We start from the raw sequence: 20,154 nt of genomic DNA on the forward strand, positions 1-20,154 counted from the left end.
GATCTCTGAAGTCATAGAAGAAATGAAGTCACTTAGGAATATAATTGAAAAGACAACAAATCCATTGAGCTGAGCTGAGTGCTTTGTCCTTGAGCTCAGCTAGAAACCCATAACATTTGAGCGACACGCTAGAGGAAAAGAGGAATACTTAAGGAGCATCTGGAGAGATGGGCTTCACTTGCCCTTTTCCCTATTTATGCTTATTAGAGGCGAAATTGAAGTGCAGCATGATTAAATTATGCATATAAAGAAGAGCTTCCACAAACAAGAAAACATAAGCAATGTGGGAAGGAACAGAACTGCAAAGAGAACGAGAGGAGAGAAACCAAACAGGATGCCAAACTGCAAAAGACATTTCAACAGCACCTAATTAAAACTGTTCACATTTGCAACAGACAGAAGGTAAAGCCATTCACTAGGAAACAGAAGAAAAGGAAAAAAAAACATTAAAAGGACTGATTTAATCAGCTATAGGAGATTCTGGAAAAATGGGAAGCTTGAGCAAAGGCCAGTTGCAGAAGGGAAAATGCATTTGGAGTTGAGGGATTATTCTTCCACTTGTCTTACAGCAGAACTGAGAGGTTCCAGCTGGTAATAATGAAAAATATAATGTGCAGCAGTCCCTGCCCAAAGTGTCTGCAGCCTATGGGGAGCTGGTAATACCACCATGGTGCGTTTATCTCCATGCAGTGATTTGAATGAGATCATATAGCAGCCAGTCCAGGACCGAGAAATCAACCCAGTTCTCCCAAGTCCCACTCCAATAACTCAATCACAAGATTATCTCCCAGCTTCTTTTATTAATTAATGAATCTTCATCTTTTGGCTTCAGAAGCCATAGACACAGCAGTAATTGTGAGGCTGAAAATCCAGCATGATACTTTTGTTAGCGGGATGAACTAATAACGCTTTTCCTCCTGTGGCACCTTTCAAAAGCTGACGTGTTCACCACTGGGTTCATCTGGTTTCAGTTGTGTAGCAGAGCAGCACCAGCTTGCAAGTGGAATAATCATGACAAATGAGTTCTTAGGCATATTTCAAAGAGATGGAATCACAACTTCATCTGGGTGACAAAAACACAGAAGACAGAAAAAAAAAAAACCCAGGAAGAAACTACACTATACTTTGCTTGTCTCTGTCTAAGCAAAATCATTTTAATAATTGGTGAACATGGAATGAAAAGTAGTGAATGAGATTTCAAAGGGAAAAGACTGTCATGTAGTATGTCTGAGAATGAAAAGGGGAAGGTGTTTTTCCTTCTTGTGGCAGAGCCTTTGCATTCAGAAAGAGTTGGCTAGGTGAAAGCTGAGCTTTCCTGCTAGAGAAAGGCTGATTTATGTGTATACAAGAAATCTCACTGTTCAGAGATAAGACATCTAAGTGCTTTGTTAATGATGAATGATGAAGCGGCAATCAAATCTGGAGGAATGAGCTCTTCATTAAGTAAATCAGGAGCTGTTAGAGGCCTCTGGTAGCCCAGCAGTCTGGATGCTGCCCAAGATCCAGCCATCCTCCCCTTGTCCACCGATGATGTTACACGGCAATGCTGTAAATCACTTGTCCAGTCCGTGAAGAATTACCATCAGACCAAAGGTACGTATGAAGCAACCCTGTGCTGGGGGCACAGTTCTGTGTCTGTTTTTCCCTTCTGCCTGGATAGGTATCAAAAATTTAGTCCTGTGTCAGAGGATGGCAGTCGGCAGGGTCCTTTCTTCCTAACCCTGAGAGCAGGAGCGTGCCCAAGGAGCTGGAAGACTGTATTAGGTTAATCCAGGTTGCTCTCTAGCCTTTGTTGTGTTTGTGATTTAGCTGTAAGGACTAAGGCCAGCCAGCAGTGCTGTTCCCAGCCCTGACACTGAGAAATTAGCGGTGGCACAGAGAGACAAGTGGCCTGGCCATGTGGCTGTAGTTATTGTACCCTCAACAGCATCATTTTTACAGGGGCAATAGGAGGAGGAAAAGCAGAATCTCCCCTGGGACTGCCTCCTTCTCAAGGAAGTGACTGATGAGCCTGGCAGCCTCTGAATAAATATTTCTGATGCAGAGAATTCACTTGTCAACTTGGAGGAGCCCCGAGAGGAAATTTCCAAAGCAGATCTGTCGGAGATAATGACATTGCACAAGGAAGCCCTCCTTAGGAGGAATGTCTTCAGAAGATGTGGAGTGTTTGAAAATACGATGCTTCTGTGTGTTCCTGTTGATGAGTTAAAATTCAGGCAACCATGGCTGAATTTTTAATCTGTGAGCTGTAGCAGACGAAGCACAAGGAAGCAGTGATTCATTTTTTCACCTTTCCTGATGCTTCCTTAGCCAGTCAGACCCATTTTTATTTTTTTTTTCCAAGATCAGAAACCTCTCTTTGGGCTCAAGATAACACATTGTGTTCTGCCTTGTCCAGATTACAAACCAGGGAATTTTTGTGCATTTGGACGTTTGTGTAATTGCCTAACACTGTGAAACCCCATCTCAGCTGAAACCTCTTGGCTCCACTGTTAGATAAAAACCAATTAACAGTAACCATAACCAGAAACACTTTTAGTGTGAGGAGAGGCAGCAAATGGCAAATAGATGCATCAACAAATCTGGTTTTGCTTCGTACTTTGCTGTTTGCAATCGATGGGTCATTAATTTTTATATGAGTATCATGTACTTATAAGCAATTTGGGAATCTTGAAGTTATTACCTATGACAGTGGCTTTCATTATGTTGGCTGCTTTGTGTTGCCCATGATCCTTCAGTTTAAGAGTCACCCAAAAGGCTACAGCAGTCAGAATCTCACCCCAGAGCAGCCCTGGGTACCTGAAGGGAACCCAGGCTGTGCGCCCATTGCTCCTCACACTTACTGAATCTCTCAAACATGTTTCCTCAAAATGGGGCTGGGTTTGTAAAGCCGTTTCCCTTCTGGAAGCTCATCAGCATGCACACTTCGTAGGTGTTGTTCAGCTAGCTCTTCTAAGTAGCAGTATTTTATCCTGTCAAACATGAAATTGGCTCAGGTCAGAAATTTTGTGCTGAGCTAGCCAATCTTCATGGTTTTCACTAATTAAATCTAAGACAGATAACCAATAGATTCTTCAGCTGAACAAGAATAACTATTTTAACCTCTTTTTCCAGGTGTTTTCCGATCGTTTTACATTTTCTGACTCATTAGCTCAAGTTTCAGCTCTCTTGGAAAAAAAAAGAAGTAGGACAACTTACATTTTGCTTGGCAAGTTGATCATTTTAGATAAAGCAAGTTTTACTTTCTGTGCAAAGTCACAGATGCACTTGTAGAGCATTGATGTGAATAACATTAGCTGGATTGGTGCGAGTGATGTTTTTTAATCTCAGGAACTGCAGCATTTCAAAAAAAGCAAATAGAGAGATGTTAAGAACGAGATCGCCTGTTACCACACTGTGCGCCAGAGCAGTGCTTTGGTTATCGGTTATTTTTAAGCTCTCTCCTGGTTTGTCTGATGTTAGTCTGTGTCTCCAGATAATCTATCAGCAATTACCTCCTTAGTTTTATTACATTCTGTTCCCTTCTGCACTCATTCAGGACTTCATCTGCTCCTGTCTTGCAGACAGTTTTAAATGTTAAGCTTGTTTTCTTACCAGATGGAGAATAGAAGCCTCTATTTCAGGTAAGCATCGTGTGATGTCTCCCTGGTGTAAGATCCTATTGTGCTTGTTAGACTTCAGGTCGGGAAGGCTACTAACTGCAAATCAAACCAGACCTTTTGTCCCTCATAGGTTAGAGAGGTTTTGCTGGGATATTTGTGTGTTTAATATAAGCTGGGCATCCTTCTCGGGCAGTCAGCAGCTGTGGGCAGTGTAAAGGGATTTTGCTGGAGCAGTTCAGCCTGGAAAGCTATGATGTTAGCACAGACCTTGCCAGTCGTGCCACAGTTGCCTCGTACACGTGGGACAGTACAGATGCAGCCCCTTGCTAGAGAAGGGCACTTACGGAGTGTTTGCAGGGCTAAAGGCAAAGCTTCTCTGCTGCCTCAAGTGTGCCCAGTCCCGTGTCACCATTTTCACTCTGTGTTTCTCTTTCATGGGAGATGGTAGACTGTAGAGGCTAAAAACTGGCCAGTCTGGGCTCAATCCCTGCCTGTTGGCAAGGGATGTTAGTGGTTTGACTCTTCTGGAGGATTATAATAAAGAAAACTAAAAAGGAGACAAATGAAATGGCATTAATACAAACGTGCAAAGATAGATGCCTTGGTCATCCCAGCTGTGACCAAAACGTTGAGGGCAGAGGGATCCTCTCCCTCGAGATGCAACTGTTGTGAACACTGTTCCCAGCAGAGCGCTGCAAGTGGGCGTGCAGATCCCACCAGAGGTGAGAATGTTCTGTTCTAGTGGCAAGGGATGGTCTCCACTGATCAAACTGCGGTCCAGTAATTCATCTAATGAGAGTCTGCACACATACGAGAGAAGGGAAAGCAGGTGTTTCTATAGTTTTTCCTTTTTTTCCCCCCTTTGTTTCCCTTATAAAGGGTAAGTCTCTGCTGTACAAGCTTCCTGACAGCTGAATGCAAGCAGATGCCCTCCTTCTGTGCAAACACTTCTGTTGCTTCCCTGCAAATTTAATGTTTTTCCAACTACTGACACACTCCTCTTTCCCACTCTGCAACTATGAACCCATGTGCTGATGTTTAAGTAAAACGTTTTGTTTGAAAATGTGCAACATCCAAATTTACCAAGAAAAAAAAAAAAAAGGAAAAAAAGACAGCTCCTTCCTCAAATTCTTTCTGACGCTAATTATAGAAATCTCAGTCCTTCAGCGGAAGCATCAGTCAACAGAAGGTTCAGCTCTTCGCAGAGGCTGAAGCTTTGAATGAAGAATACACTAAGGGTGGTGCATACAGCTGGGAGATGTGGCAGGTACATGCTGGAGGTGAACACTGAGAATCTGAAAATGCAAAAAGGCTTCAGGGTCTGCCAGTCCCCTTCTTCCCCCAACACTAGAACATTGCCTTGTTGGTAGGTCTTCATTTTTAAATCATCTAACACTATGCTGTCAAGACACATGTGTTGTTTTCATAGAGTTGGCACCAGAAGTTATTTTTTTTTTTCCAGCTCAGTTTCGAAAGGGTAACAAATATTCTAGGTTTGCTCTGAAATTGTTGCAGGAGGAGTTCCTGGATTATACATCACGGTTACTCCTGCAATGGAAGTGTAGCTCTGCTGCATGAGTTTCAGCCTGATGGTGTTTCTGGCTGTGAGAATAAGACCCCAGACTCTGTCCCCAGCCCCAGAGAGGATTAGAATCTGCCTGCAAATTCAGTCCAGCACAAATTTTTATTAGGGAATCTTATTTACATACTGCATTCTCCTCTTGTACAAGAAAGCTGGAGGGGTTTTTTTTTGTTCTTATGCATTTTAGAGGTGATTTGACATTTTCTAACGGCTCTCAGGTATGTATAATTCATCCTGTTCCGTGTCTGCTTTTTCCAAAATAACATCGGGAAATTATTTGGGTTCCTCCTGCTTTTTTTGGACAATCATTACTCTCGCTTTTTCCAGGTTGACCTATAAATGTCCATATGCTGCAGGATATTTGCAGTAGGTGTAGGTTCCTTTGGAGACGGTCTTGTGTGGGAGACAATATGACAGCTCATCTGCATAGCACAGGCATCATACCCCTGCCTTGATTTAGCAGAGAGTTCTGGATCTGGAGGCTTCTCCCATAGAGCTGGTATATTTAGGGGATTGCTCACATACACTGTGTACTCACACTCTCTCGTGCAGTCATTTCTCTGTTATCTGTGGGCAGCTCAGCTGGCTTGAGAATAAATCAGAGAGTGCAACAGGCATGCCAGACCCCGGCGTGGGGGCATGGCCTCTGCTGGGGGAGCTCCATGCCGTAATTAGACATAGAATCATAGAAGCATAAAATAGTTTGGGTTGGAAGGGACCTTAAAGCCCATCCAGTTCCAACCCTCTGCCATGGGCAGGGACACCTCCCACTGGATCAGGCTGCTCAAAGCCCTTCCAACCTGGCCTGGAACACCTCCAGGGATGGGGCAGCCACAGCTTCCCTGGGCAACCTGTGCCAGAGCCTCACCACCCTCATAGTGAAGAAATTCCTCCTTACGTCTAGTCTAAATCTGTCCCTCTCCTTATATACCCATTATCCTCTATCACAAGCCTTTGTAAACAGCCCCTCCCCAGCTTTCTTGTAGCCCCTTCAGGTACTGGAAGCTGCTCTAAGATCTTGGAGTCTTTTCTTCTCCAGGTTGAACAACCCCAACTCTCTTAGCCTGTCCTCATATGGGAGGTGCTCCAGCCCTCTGATCATCTTTGTAGCCTCCTCTGGACCCTTTCCAGCAGCTCCATATCCTTCTTAAATTCAGGATTCATCTTCAACATTCTGTGTTGTTAAGATGTGTGTTAATGTGCAGGGTTTATGTGAAAGAAAAACTTTGCGTTGACTGTCTGTAACAAGCCATGATGAAGGCTGTACAGATAAGCTGGGGCAACTGATGTTCCCAGGAGAGTGTTCAGTCTTCAGACGTTGAGGAAGAGTGGCTGGAAAGCTGCCTGGTGGAACAGGACCTAGGAGTGTGGGTCAACAGCTGTGTGAACATGAGCCAGCAGTGTGCTCAGGTGGCCAAAAAGGCCAACAGCATCCTGGCTTGTGTCAGAAACAACGTGGCCAACAGGACCAGGGAAGTCATTCTTCCCCTATATTTAGTGCTGGTGCACCTCAAATACTGTGTTCTCTTTCGGACCTCTCACTACGAGAAGGACATTGAGGTCCTGGAGCACGTCCAGAGAGGGCAACAGAGCTGGCAAAGGGTTTAGAGCGCAGTTCTTATGAAAAGCGGCTGAGGGACATGGGGTTGTTTAGCTTGATTAAGGAGGCTGAAAGGAGACCTTATCATTGTCTACAGCTCCTTGGAATGAGGTTGTAGGGAGGTGGGTGTTGGTCTCTTTTCCCAAGTACCAAGTGACAGGATGAGAGGGAATGGCCTCAAATTGCACCAGGGGAGGTTCTGATCAGATATCAGGAAAAATTTCTTCACTGAAAGGGTTTTCAGGCACTGGAACCCAAGGATGTGGTTGAATCACCATCCTTAGAGGTATTTAAAAGACATATAGACATGCTCAGAGATGTGGTTTGGTAGTGGACAGGTAGGGTTGGACTTGATCCCAGAGGCCTTTTCCAATCAAATGATTCTATGATTCTATGAAATGACAGCCTAAACTAGTGGGAGGTGTCCCTGCCCATCTCAGGAGGGTTGGAAGCAGACGATCTTTAAGGTCCCTTCCAACCCGAACTATTCCATGATTCTATGACTTTTGATTAGTAACAAGTTGTCCCTAGAATTGTGGAACCTGTGTAAGACTTGCAGGGCAGGGTTGGGGGGAATCCTGAGAAGCTGGGATGCAGGATGTCAGCATGGAATCAGGCTGAGGTCCAGGGAAAGCAGCACTCTCCCACTGCACCTCAGCATCCCTAACTCTGTTGCAGCTGCATGCCAATGATTTTCATCCAGCAGCTAAGGAATTTGTGGGCATTTAAGTGTTTATTTTCAAGACCTCCAGCAGGCAAATATCCTTCCCATCTCACGGGTGTGTTTCAGAGAAGGACTGAGCGGGTGGGCTGGACAGAGATGGGGTATTTCATTTGTTTTCACAGAATTATAGGATGGGTTGTGTTGGAAGGGAAGGTGCACTGGTGCCCAGCACGTCAGCTGCACGGAGGGGCTGTAGCGGGAGCTGGGCTCTGGCTGGCTGTCCTGGAGGTGTGACAAGGGCTGGTCTCCCGGTGACAGTCACACTGTGTCAGCCTCAGAGGAGTGAGGGGTGTTGGAGGTGGTCTTGGTGTGTCAGTCACCTTGGGAAGGGAGAGCAGGGTGGTGTCAGTCACACCGGGAGGGTGAAAAGGGCAGTCCCTGGGGATGTCAGTCACATAGAGGGTGTGACAGAGGAGTTCCTTGGTGGTGTCAGTCGCGCTGGCAGGGTGACAGAGGCCGTCCCCGGTGGTGTCAGTCACACTGGGGATGTGACATGGGTGGTCCCTGGTGGTGTCAGTCACATGGAGGGTGTGGCAGAGGAGGTCCTTGGTGGTGTCAGTCACACTGGGAAGCTGACAGGGGCAGCCCCCGGTGGTGTCAGTCACTGGGGATCTGACAGGGATGGTCGCTGGTGGTGTCAGTCACATAGAGTGTGTGACGGGGCAGTCCACGGTGGTGTCAGTCACACTGTGTGTGTGTGTGTGTTACATGGATGGTCCCTGGTGGTGACAGTCACACTGAGGGGTGGGGTGGTGTTACATGGACGGTCCTTGGTGATGTCAGTCACATGGAGGGTGTGACAGAGGAGGTCTTTGGTGGTGTGAGTCACACTGGAGGGGTGTGTGTTACATGGATGGTCCCTGGTGATGTCAGTCACATAGAGGGTGTGACAGAGGAGGTCTTTGGTGGTGTCAGTCACTGGGTGGGTGACAGGGGCGGTCCTGGGTGGTATTAGTCATACTGTAGGTGTCACAAGGGCTGTCCCCGGTTGGTGTCAGTCATTGGGGGGGTGCCAGGGTGGTCAGTGATACTGTAGTCGCGTCGGGGCCGGTCCCTCCCCATCCCCAGCGCTGGGCGGGGTGTGTGTGACAGATCCCGCTTCCTTGTGCGTCACCGCCGGGGCCGTCCATTGGTGCCCGCGGCTGTCCCTGCGCGGGGGGCGGGGCCTCCTGCCCGTCTGGGTACGAGGGGGCGGGGCCGCGTGAGGGGGCGGGGCTTCACATTCGCCTTGCGCGAAGGGGCCGTGGCCACATATGCAGGGGGCGAGGACTCCTGCTAGTCCTGATATGGGGCGTGGCCTTGCGCATAGGAGGCGGGGCCTCCTGTCCGTCTCTACACTGGAGGGGCGTGGCTCCCAGTTATGCCTCTACGAGGGGGGTCACATGCTTGGGGGCGGGGCCTCCTGTCTGACCATGCACGAGGGGCGTGGTCGTGTGCGCAAGGGGCGGGGGTTCCCGCCCGTCCCGGCACAGCGGGCGGGGTTACGTGCGCGGGGAAGGGGGTCCTGCTGTCCCTTGTGTCCCCAGAGCCTGCGGTTGGCGCTGGGAATGTCGCTTCGTTTGTGTCCGAGCTGCTCGCTCAGGTACCGCTGTAATTCCGAAGCGCCCGCAGAGAGCATCCCACTCACGCTCGGTCAGGTTCTGCAGTGAAAATCCTTTATGCTGAGTGGTGAAACAAAGAAATTTACTCTTAATAGTTTTAATTTAACTTTTCAGGCAGGTACGCTTCATGCAGCACTGGAGAAGACCTGGGATTTGGCCTCAGAGTGCTTCTATCCAACAGTGATTTCAGAGAACTTTATATACACTGAGATGTCTTCATAACTTTTCCACAAAATTACAAGCATTTGTCATTATTCCTGGAATTCCATTATTATTCCTGGAATCTCATCACGTATCCAGGAGGGTAAAATTAATCCCATCCAGAGACTTGAAAGCGTGACTGACAAGAAGATGATGGTTATTATCGTTATTTTAGTCGTTAATCTTGGTTTAACACATTGCAGTTGACATTCTATCTCACCATTTACAAATCTCCGTTTCAAGGGTTATGTGCAAAGAAAAAATGCGAGCTTGAGAAACAAGAGCATGCCAGAATGTTTTTGCTTTACTAACATGCTTTCTGTAGCCCTCACCTAGTTCTCTCCAGTTAATTGTTCTATGTTCTTCACAGCTTGGCTCTAGATTTTGTACTCCTCTCTGACTTTGGCTGTAGTTAGGACTTGCTTTCTCAATGTGTTTGTTTCTCCCAAATGCCTTATTCCTGAGTTGACCGGGACCCAAAGACCTAGAAAGTTCTGGCAAGCTTCGCAGAGAAAAAGCACATTCCAATTACAGAGCTGGCTCAAATCAGTGAAACAATTCCTTGCTCCAGGTGAGTTGAGAGAGGACAGCATCAGAGATCCCAAACCTTCTTCTAATCACACTCTTGTGTGAAGGCTTATGGTGACAGGATGAAGGGGAGCAGGTGTAAACTGGAGAGGGGCAGATTTAGACTAAACATAAGGAGGAATTTCCTCACCATGAGAGTAGTGAGGCCCTGGCTCAGGTTGCCCAGGGAAGCTGTGGCTGCCCCATCCCTGGAGGTGTTCAAGGCCAGGTTGGATGGGGCTTTGAGCAGCCTGAGCCAGTGGGTGGTGTTCCTGCCCATGGCAGGGTGGTTGGAACTGGATGATCTTTGAGGTCCCTTCCAACCCTAACTGTCCTATGATTCTATGATTCTTAGCAGAGTGCTGCTGAAGCGTTCGCAGCTCGCTGTAGCTTGGTGCATGTGGTGTAATCAGCTTGGGTAGGAGAGCACTTGCTGTTGGGTGCTGTGATGGTGTTCTTGCTAAAATTCACTGCCTGTAATGGTAAGCAGCTATTGCTAACCTTTCGCCAGAGTCCAGTGTGCTAAAGGAAGCCTGTCCTTCCCCTGAGGAGTTAAAGTTCAAGCTTCAGCCATGTATCAGCTAAGTCTCTCTAAATTCAGATCCTACTTAGAAAAGTTGATTGGGTTTTTGTTTGCTTGTTTTATGTAGGAGAGTGTGAACCTCCACATGTTTTAAGTGTTTGTGGCAGTCCTAAAACAAAGTAGCCAGATGTCAGGGGACAAACCTATATGGCCAACAAAAGTTCAAACTTGATAGGATGTGATTTTAAATCCTTCATAAAAATATTAAGCCCCCACTGGGACATCAAGCAAGTTTGTACTTTTTAGTGAATTTAACAGAAACCTGAGAGTGTAGAGTCTGATCCTTTAAAAAAAACCCAACATTCCAAAGCAAGTCTAGCTGACAAATAGGTTACAGATGCTCTTCTGACAGATTCTTCACATTTAAAACACATAAAAACGAGGTAGCATAAATAAAAAGAAGGATTTGGGATCCATATATCTGTGTTAGGAGTCTAAATGTAGGAAGGATACAGAACACCGATAACGTAAGTTTAACAGGCATCATATATTGTAAAGAGATAGGTGTTGTACTTGTTTTTTCGCCTCCTTCCCCTTGAGGATAGAGCTTGTTTTCAGGGTGCTGTGATGGTGTTCTTGTAAAATTCGGTATCTCAGTGTCATCAAGGACAGTGGGAAAGGCTTAGAATGCAGAATTTAATGAAAGCGCGTGCTTATAAATGTGGCAGATGAAATAGAAGGCAGAGGACATTTTAAATACCTCAGTATCAGGAATTAAAATTTAAATACGTGGAACTCAATAGAGCTACGTGTATTAGTCTGGATACAAACCTGTGTGAAATCAAACCTTCAAATTTCATTTTTTATCTTAGGCTTAAAGAGAATCATTAGTAGAATTGCCTGTTCTTCGTTATTGAAAGTGAGTGGCCGGTTTTAGGACTAAGCTCATGAATTTTATGAGTATGTTGACACTTTTGTCGGTCTAAGTGTTGGGGTGTGTACCTGCTGGTTTTATTACCTTGCCATAGAAGCCCTTTTCTGTCTCACCTCGGACCAACAACAGAGACACATGTACTGAATAGAATTGCCCTGGGTCTTCGATCTAAGAGGCATCATTTGGAGCGTTCTGCATTATGTACTACTACTAAAGCATTTTCAATTAAACTGACATCTTAAATGCTACCTTTGCCTGGCAGGTAATGAAATTCATTCTAAGGATGCTGACATGAAAGAAGCTGGCCCTGAGGGGTCACAGGAATTTATTCTGCCTGTCTCCACAATTACTAACGAGTAACCACTGTGTGATACTGTGTAATAGAGGTGGACTTGGTTTCTCTTAATGGCAGTTGTCACGCAGGTGAGGAGCACATAGGTGAGGAGCACTCAGGTGGTTCCAGACAAGCCTCAGAAATGGTGAGCTGCAAAGCCAGCCTGCAGCTGGAGGTGGAGGCAGATTACTCACCACCTTCTCATCCTGGGTGCATCCTGGCAGACCTTCAGCCTGACAAGAAATCCATATAGAACTGCAGTATAAAGAACACTGAGACTTTTGAAAGTTGCTACTAGACATTTAATTCAACCAGCCCACAAACTTCGACTTGCAGTGTGAAAGGTGAATGTTTAGAATGCTTTTCCCCTGAACAATCTGAGGAATCTCAAGACTCAGATAAGTGAGGATGATGAAAGCATTGTTCTTATTGATACTTTGGAGGAGGCGGGGGATGAGGAGGATCATTGCCTCCAGCATCCCTATGACGAAGACCACTATTTGCTGGCATTAGGCTATTCCTTGGCAGCTGCAAGAGAAAATGCTGCCATTGTATCAGGTTGAAGTCCAGAGATGTCCAGTTGTTGGATATGATTAGGACTGGCTGGACTCATTTGGGCATCTACACTTTTAATTAGAGCTTTTTTTGCATACCTAGTCTTTAAGTTACGTTTTTGCTGTCTGTATTATCAACACCCTCTGGTGCTGGTTTTGCAGTAGTGCCACTGTTACGCTGCACAGCCCACTTGGCCAGAATGACTCATCCATCTCTTCTCTCCATACATCCTCTCATTTTTTTAAGGCCGTAGTTGTAATAAACTGTGATTTGGATATTTTACACATGGTCATTTATTGTCTGTACCCCATGCAAGCATGCTTGGCTGTGGAGGTATTGGTGTTGCATGTGCTTATATGTTACCGGAATTTGCCTTAGCAGAAGTGATGAAGAAGGGCAGGTTTGTGTGATTGTCCTCCATAAGAGAGGTGGAAAGCATATATGATTCCGTGCATCTTCCAGTACCTGAAAGGGGCATACAAGAAAGCTGGAGAGGAACTATTCATAAAGGCTTGTGGTGATAGGATGAGGGGGAACGGGTATAAACTGGAGAGGGGCAGATTTAGGCTAGACATTAGGAGGAATTTCTTCACCGTGAGAGTGGTGAGACATTGACACAGGTTACCCAGGGAAGCTCTGGCTGCCCCATCCCTGGAGGTGTTCAAGGCCAGGTTGGATGGGGCTTTCAGCAGCCTGATCCAGCAGGTGTCCCTGCCCACGGCAGGTGGGTTGCAACTGGATGAACTTTAAGGTCCCTTCCAAACCTAACTATTCTATGATTCTATGATCTTGGGTTGAGGTGGATAAAAGCCACGGCCCTGCCCAGCAGTAAGAAATGTCTAAGAATTTTAAAGTCATAAAAATCATAATAAAAATAATGAAAACCTTCTGAGTTTTGTTCCATAGTTTGGGAGACTTGGAATGACAGTTCTTTCTCTGCAAAGTTTGCCATACTAAGCAGCATGTGGGTTTCTCATGGATTCAATGACTGCCATTAAAGGAATGTTGCTAAATTATTTTTTAACTGCCTAATGTGAAGAAACTGAACTGCCACTTACTGTGCTTTCAGAAGTAGCTCACTTTTGCGTGTGAAAGCAGTCAGTACGTTTCTTTTCCTCACCCTCAACTCCCAGCAGAATAGTTTCTGGTTTCGTGTTTATTTTCAGACAGATCTGTGGGATTACAAAAAAGCGGAATACTTTTAGAAAGATCCGTGAGATCACAAAACAGCAGAACATTGAGTGTTTTTATATGCTATATTTGCATATTTCGCTAGAAATGTACACTTTTGTTAATTTTTAATCTAGAGTTTGTATTTGCTGTTAATTGTAGAAGGCTATTTCCCAAAGTAAGAGTATTGTTTTAGCTGTCCAGTGTGGAACATAACTGCAGCATTAAAAGCAGGAACAATCTCTGTGAGATTGCACGGTGACTTTGGAGAGACGTTCGGAACAGAGGAAATGCAGAATTGGTCAGTAAGATAAGTTGAGGAAACAAACGCAGAGCAGGAGGGGGGCTGGGTGAGTGACCACTGATTGTATCAAACAGAAGCTGTTGGGAGTTTCCCAAAGGTGCTCCTTTAGGGTTTAGACCTTGGGTGACTCCTGTTGAACAGTTAATGTTAATGATGGGAATGCAAAAATGGACATGTGGGAATGGAATGTGCTGACAGGGAGTATGAACAGAAGGGAGGGCTGCAGAGCCACAGGGGAATGAGAAGTCTTCCAGTAACAGTGGTAGAGAAATAGCGATAACTTCTGCCTCAAACTGGTGGGTTATAGGCTGTGAGGGATGGAGGAAAGGAGCCTGAGCAACCCTGCAGATTGTGATCCTACTGTGGAAAAGGCAAATGGGATCCTTGGATGTGTGAGGCAAAGGACTTCCACTAGGAATAAGGCAGGAAAGGCCCTGGTGAGACTTTCCTGAAGTTCCCAAGTGCAGTTCTGGGCACTGAGGGTGAAGGAAATATTCATGCAAAGTGGAAGTGGGACACCGAACTTGGGACATGGATGCAGCCTTCCCTACAGGAGCAGAACTTGTTTTCTCAGAGCTTGGGACATGGATGCAGCCTTCCTTACAGGAGCAGAGTGTGTTTCCTCAGAACTTGGGACATGGATGCAGCCTTCCCCTACAGGAGCAGAACTCGGAGACATGGATGCACCTTCCCTACAGGAGCAGAACTCGGGACATGGTGACATATCCCTCCCCACCCTGAAGCTGCTGAAGAGGGCTGCTGCCTTGCTGAGTCGCAGGGTGGAGAGGGGCCAGATGGAGATCTGGTGGCCACTCCACATCAGCGTCCATATCAAAGCCCACCTGTGCAGCAAGGATGAATAGGGGAGAATGAGCCATTATGTCTCTGCCACTCCTTTGCCTGTCAGGATGACTAAGGGAGGGGACGACTTGTTAGATTTACACCATAGCTACAGAACAAAGACTCAGAGGTGATCCTCAAAACAAAAGTATTAATAAGATTTGTGAATAGAAATCTACATATGTTGTACTTGGATGATTTAGACTATGAGTTTTTGTGATGGAAACATCCTGATCTATGACCCTGGATTTTCTGGATTCCTACACATTGGTAGGGATTGCACTGACAGGAAGCAATCCACTGTGGCCCTTACCGTCCGGCACCACTGACAAAAGTAAAGGAGATGGGCCAGCCGGTACCCCAGATGTTATCACTCCAGAATGGACTATAAGAGAATGAGAGAAGCAAGCCTTAATCAGAGCTCCTTCTCAGCTGGTCTGAGATCCACCACCGACGACAACAATCTACAAACACTGAACACTGGAGCGCTTGCAGAAACTTCACTTGCAGCAACTTCTTTGAGGAAACATCTAAAGACTTTATCACTGAACTCCATACAGGTCGTATAGTCCCTCACAAATCCTTATAGGGTGCTAATATTGGTCTAGATTTAAGCTCATATTCTTGACTTAGAATTGTAACATCATAAACTAAATGTTTAAATACAGTTCTGGGTCCTACTCTGTCTCCCTCGGGGTGTGACACATGGATGCAGCCTTCCCTACAGGAGCAGAACTGGTGTGGTTAGAACTTGGGACATGGATGCAGCCTTCCCTACAGGAGCAGAACCTGTTTCCTCAGAACTCAACAGAAGGAGGAAATAGAACTGTTGGAATATGTCCAGTGGAGGCCACCGAGATGATCAGAGGGCTGGAGCACCTCCCATATGAGGACAGGCTGAGAGAGTTGGGGTTGTTCAGCCTGGAGAAGGCTCCACGGAGACCTTATAGTGACTTTCCAGTACCTGAAAGGGGCTACAAGAAAGCTGGAGAGGGAATGTTCACAAAGGCTTGTGGGGATAGGATGAGGGGCAATGGGTATAAACTGGAGAGGGGCAGATTTAGACCAGACATAAGGAGGAATTTCTTCACTCTGAGGGTGGTGAGGCCCTGGCCCAGGTAAGGTGTGGCTGCCCCATCCCTGGAGGTGTTCCAGGCCAGGTTGGATGGGCCTTGGAGCCCCTGTTCCCGCGGGAGGTGTCCCTGCCCGTGGCAGGGGGCGGAACTGGATGGGCTTTAGGTCCCTTCCCACCCAACCCTCCCCGGGCTCGGGCGCACAGACGCAGCCCCGCAGGCCTTTCCCCGCACGGCGCCGCTCGCAGGTGAGGCCGATGGCCGCCGCGCTGTGGCCGGGGCTGGGGGACCGCCCGGCCTCGCTCCCAGCGAGCAGGAGGCCCCTCTCCGTGCCCGGAGGTGCCGCCCCGCTGCAGGTGCGGTTGCGCCGCTCCCGGTGGCTCCGCGCCGGCGCGGGGGCTGCGATGGGGGGGGCCGTGCCTGGAACAGCACCATCACCGGCTTCTCATTCCTTTGAGGTGTCCTTTTGAAGCCTTCATGGCGATTTAAACCTCCCCCCTGCCTCCCGTGGAAGCCGGGCGGGCTGTTGTCACGATGTTTTTCTTCATCCAGGCGGTGCCAGCATCCCTTGGAAAGTTTTTCTTCCACAAAGAGAATAGCGGATCCGAAACGGCGCGGTGAGGCTGGAGGTGCTGAGCCCCTCGCAGGAGGTGAGGGATGGACCATGCACGCCTCAGGAAATCAACGGGAAGGGTGGGAGTTCGAGGGTCACTTGAGCTCTTCTTTTCCAGGCAGTGACAGGTGAGGAATCATAGAACAGTTTGGATTGGAAGGGACCTTAAAGATCATCCAATTCCAACCCCCTGCCATGGGCAGGGACACCTCCCACTGGATCAGGACTAGAAGGCTAATTGAGGTTTGTTTTCACAGATGGAGATAACGCAGCTCGTGTCGTACCTATGTGTGCAGGTATGGTTGGAATCGATGATCATCTCAAAGGTCTTTCCCAACCAAATGATTCTATGATTCTGTGAACAAAGCTGGCCTTTTGGAGAGGTGGATGAGGCCTTTCACTTTATGCACATCGCTATAGGGTCTTTATAATCTAGTAAGAGTAAATAGGCAAGCTTTATGTGCGCAGGGATACAGAGATGTGTGTGTTTCTACGTACATATGTTTTAGATCTGTATGTGCTTGTATTCGGAGAAGCCTTACCTGGAGGAAAGCAAGTAAGAGGAAGAAAATCATAGAATCATGAAATGGTTTGGGTGGGAAGGAACCTTATAGCCCATCCAGTTCCATCCCCCCTGCCATGGGCAGGGACACCTCCCACTAGATTAGGCTGCTCAAAGCCCCGTCCAACCTGGCCTGAACACCTCCAGGGATGGGGCAGCCACCAATTCTCTGGGCAACCTGTTCAATGGGAGTAAAGGGAATATGAAGAGTGGGTGGGAAGGAGAAGGTAGGGGTCAGAGCAGCAGCCAAGGTATCGGTCAGGATGGGGAAAAGTGAAGTTTCTGAGCTTAGACTGGCAGTTCAGTGGGAATGCAGGTTTAAACCAGAGGAGTGAAATCTCCCTGTGGAGCTGCTGTCAGGAGGCCACCGGGACAAATGTAGAAAACCTCTTGCAAATCTCCACTTGATATGGCACAAATGAAAGCATCTTCTTCACAAGAAAGTTTGTGATTCAGACAGGTATTTCCAACCATTGCTCATATTTTCTGCTAGAACGGCCGGTCTGCAAAAGGAGTTTATCCAGTGCATTTGAAGCTGTTCCAGTGGGCCAGCTCTGGAGGATTTGCTAGCTGTGCTTTGAAGACTGGGAGGGTGATTAGCAAGCTTTCTGGACAGCTCTTTCATGCCTTTCCTTGCGTGTATCTTCTTTGCACGGGGGTAGCTAGTAGTGGCGCAGGGACCACAAATACCGTCAAGAGTTACAATGATGCTGGTCAGGATGGGAGGTGAAAGGCACTCCTGAGCTTTGCAGGACCCTGTCCCATACATTGCTGTTTGACTGACTCAGGTTCTGGGTCTCATTGCATTACCTAATTAGTTTGTGAAAGAAAACACCTTGTGGTGAGTGCTCCTAATTCATATTTAGCAAAGGAAAATCAAGGATTAAAGCATGAGTCCTGAGAAAAAGAACAGTGGTGAGGACAGCTGTGGTGTAGGACTTTGCCTAAAGTATTTGCACCCCAGGGTTCTGAAGATTTCTTGTCTTTAGGAGAGTTTAAAATGGAAATTGTTTATCATTTTGGCTGGATTATGATAGAGAATTTAACTTCATTGAATGTAGTCTGTCTGTATTTTTTATGCTGAATATATATTTTATATATATATGATAGCAGATGATTCTGTTTCTTCTGCAGTATGACTAATAGTTTGTCCCATTCTTTTAATCAGGAAAAGAAATCTTCGCTGTGATAACTTCATGTTAATAACAGAAAAATCATGGATTAAATGAGTGGTTTATTTTCTAGGGAGAGCTGTAAATGAACTGAGAATAGGATGGACTTACTATGAAAGACCTGAAGCTCTTGATCTACGCATCATCAACGAGCTGCAGATGAATGCGGCATACACCTTGGAGGATGGATGTGAACATGGACTGGAATTCTGAGAATAATGTTTATGACACAGGTGAGAAGCATGCAAATTATTCCAGAAAGAGCACTAAGCAGGTAGGCCACATGCCTAGCCTCCAGGAGGAGGCAGATGTGAATTACTCGCAGCCTTCCAGTCCTCGTTGCAACTCTGCAGGACCTTCAAGTAAGAAGGAGCTTCCTGCAGAGCTGCAGCGTGAAGAAAAAGAAGCTTATGAGACCTATCACCAGAAACGAGGTGAGAGTACAGCTGGGGTGTTTGTCCCTTCCAATATTGACTTTGACTTGCAGCATGAAGATGAAGATTTAGAGCACCGTTCCTCTGAGCAGTCCAAGAAACCGCAGAGAAGACTACGTGGTGATAGCGAGAACACTGTTCTTGCTGATGTGTTTGATGAGGACTCTGGGGGAGCTTTGCCATTCCGGTGCAAGAGGTGTGGTTGCTCTTTCCGGGATATGAGCGAGCTGCAGGAACATAAGCGAACTCACCTTGTGGAAAACTCATACCGATGTCCCATCTGTGCCAAAGAGTTCTTCCGTGCGGCAAATTTGCGAATGCACAAGCTCATTCATTCTAGTGACAGGCCACACAAATGTCCAGAGTGTGATAAGGGTTTCATTCGCACGGCTGATGTCTGGAGGCACCTACGCAGTGTGCACAAGATAGAGCGCTCCATGGTGATCCTGGGAAACGGCATGGCTAGGAACCCATGGTCCATAGTGCACCGTGACCAACATGCTGTTGAGTATATGGATCAGCCTTGTGCAGAAACCCAAAAGCCTGAGGAAGATGACTGTAAACCTTATGCCTGTCAAACATGCGGCAAAGGTTTCGGTAAGCCTAACCTGCTTTCCAAACACAAGGTGATCCATCGACAAGACAAGCCCTATAAGTGTCAGGAATGTGGCGTGGCGTTTGTCCAGCTGCTGAGACTGAAAAGACACCAGCAGACTCACTCTGGGGAGCGCCCCTTCTATTGCAGGGAGTGTGGAGCAACGTTCACCCGGCTGACATCGCTCCAGCGCCATCACCGTATCCATACCGGTGAGAAGCCCTACTCTTGCCGTTACTGTGGTCATGCCTTCACCGAGTCAGGTACCCTCTGGAGGCATGAGCGCACACACAAATTGGGCAAATCTTAATTCTTAAAGTTCACTTGTGATTATAGTCTCCTTGGTTGCTTCTTACCTGAATGAGGCTTGCTCAGTTGGGCTGGAGAAGGCACTTCACTGCATGCTCTCTGGCCAGTCCAGACCTACTTCTCACCAGTGGCTGACAGGGAACGCTGCATCGTGGAGATCTCTGGAACTTTTACTGGTACAGATTGCACTTGCTGGCTTTAAACTGGCTTTGTATGAAAAAATAACCTGATTATCACTGAGTAATAAAATTTGAGGCTTGAGAAGACTGAAATGACTCACATGTGCTAGCACTGTCTCAATTTGCTGAACTGATGGTTCATCAGCTTGAGCTTTTTTAAGGATGCAAGGGCTGTGAGACTTCTCTCTGCAGTCTTGGTCACTGTACAAATTAGCCCTGCCCTCTCAAGTGTGATGGCTCTTTGGCACTGGGTTTGGAGATCTGCTGTTGCAGGTCTTTGCTAAGGCAGAACAGTCTGGAGTTGTCCCTCTATCCCTTCTTTCCTTGCATTCTGCTGGATTTTTCTTTCCATTCCATTCCCTTTTTTTTTTTTATTTGAAGAGGAAGTGTCATGTTGAGTATTAAAAAAAAAAACGCACCACAAATCGGTTCCTTAATAAAATCAGCATTTACCAGCTGTATTTCATAAATATTTCTATCTAAGGGAGTACTGGTCCCTTATGCACTTCCATGTGATCAGTTGAATAATGGAAAAAGCTTTATTTTTGCTATGACAGTACATGTTTTGGGGGTGAGGTATTTGAATACATTTGGGTCTCTGATGTAACCGTGCACTCTAAATCTGTCCAGCTGAGTGAGTATTACAGTAGGAAACGTTTGAGAACACAAAATTCAGAAAG

General features: G+C 46.7%; 1 protein-coding gene across 3 annotated transcripts; it reads left to right on the forward strand.

The window, feature by feature from the left end:
- Positions 1–15,798: 15,798 nt before the first annotated feature.
- On the forward strand, positions 15,799–19,824 carry LOC104058152 (zinc finger protein 420). 3 transcript variants are annotated; one of them, XM_054073220.1, is made up of 2 exons: positions 15,799–15,858; positions 18,031–19,824. In XM_054073220.1, the coding sequence occupies exon 2, from the start codon at positions 18,121–18,123 to the stop codon at positions 19,294–19,296; it is 1,176 nt and encodes a 391-aa protein (XP_053929195.1). In that variant the 5' UTR covers positions 15,799–15,858; positions 18,031–18,120; the 3' UTR covers positions 19,297–19,824. The 3 variants fall into 3 exon arrangements, with proteins under 3 accessions (XP_053929195.1, XP_053929194.1, XP_009557914.2); XM_054073219.1 differs by lacking the exon at positions 15,799–15,858 and adding an exon at positions 15,943–16,260 and having other exon boundaries at positions 17,954–19,824; XM_009559619.2 differs by lacking the exon at positions 15,799–15,858 and adding an exon at positions 15,943–16,260.
- The last annotated feature ends 330 nt before the right edge of the window (positions 19,825–20,154 follow it).

Source organism: Cuculus canorus, chromosome 8, assembly GCF_017976375.1.
Source record: "Cuculus canorus isolate bCucCan1 chromosome 8, bCucCan1.pri, whole genome shotgun sequence".
Lineage (NCBI taxonomy): Eukaryota > Metazoa > Chordata > Aves > Cuculiformes > Cuculidae > Cuculus > Cuculus canorus.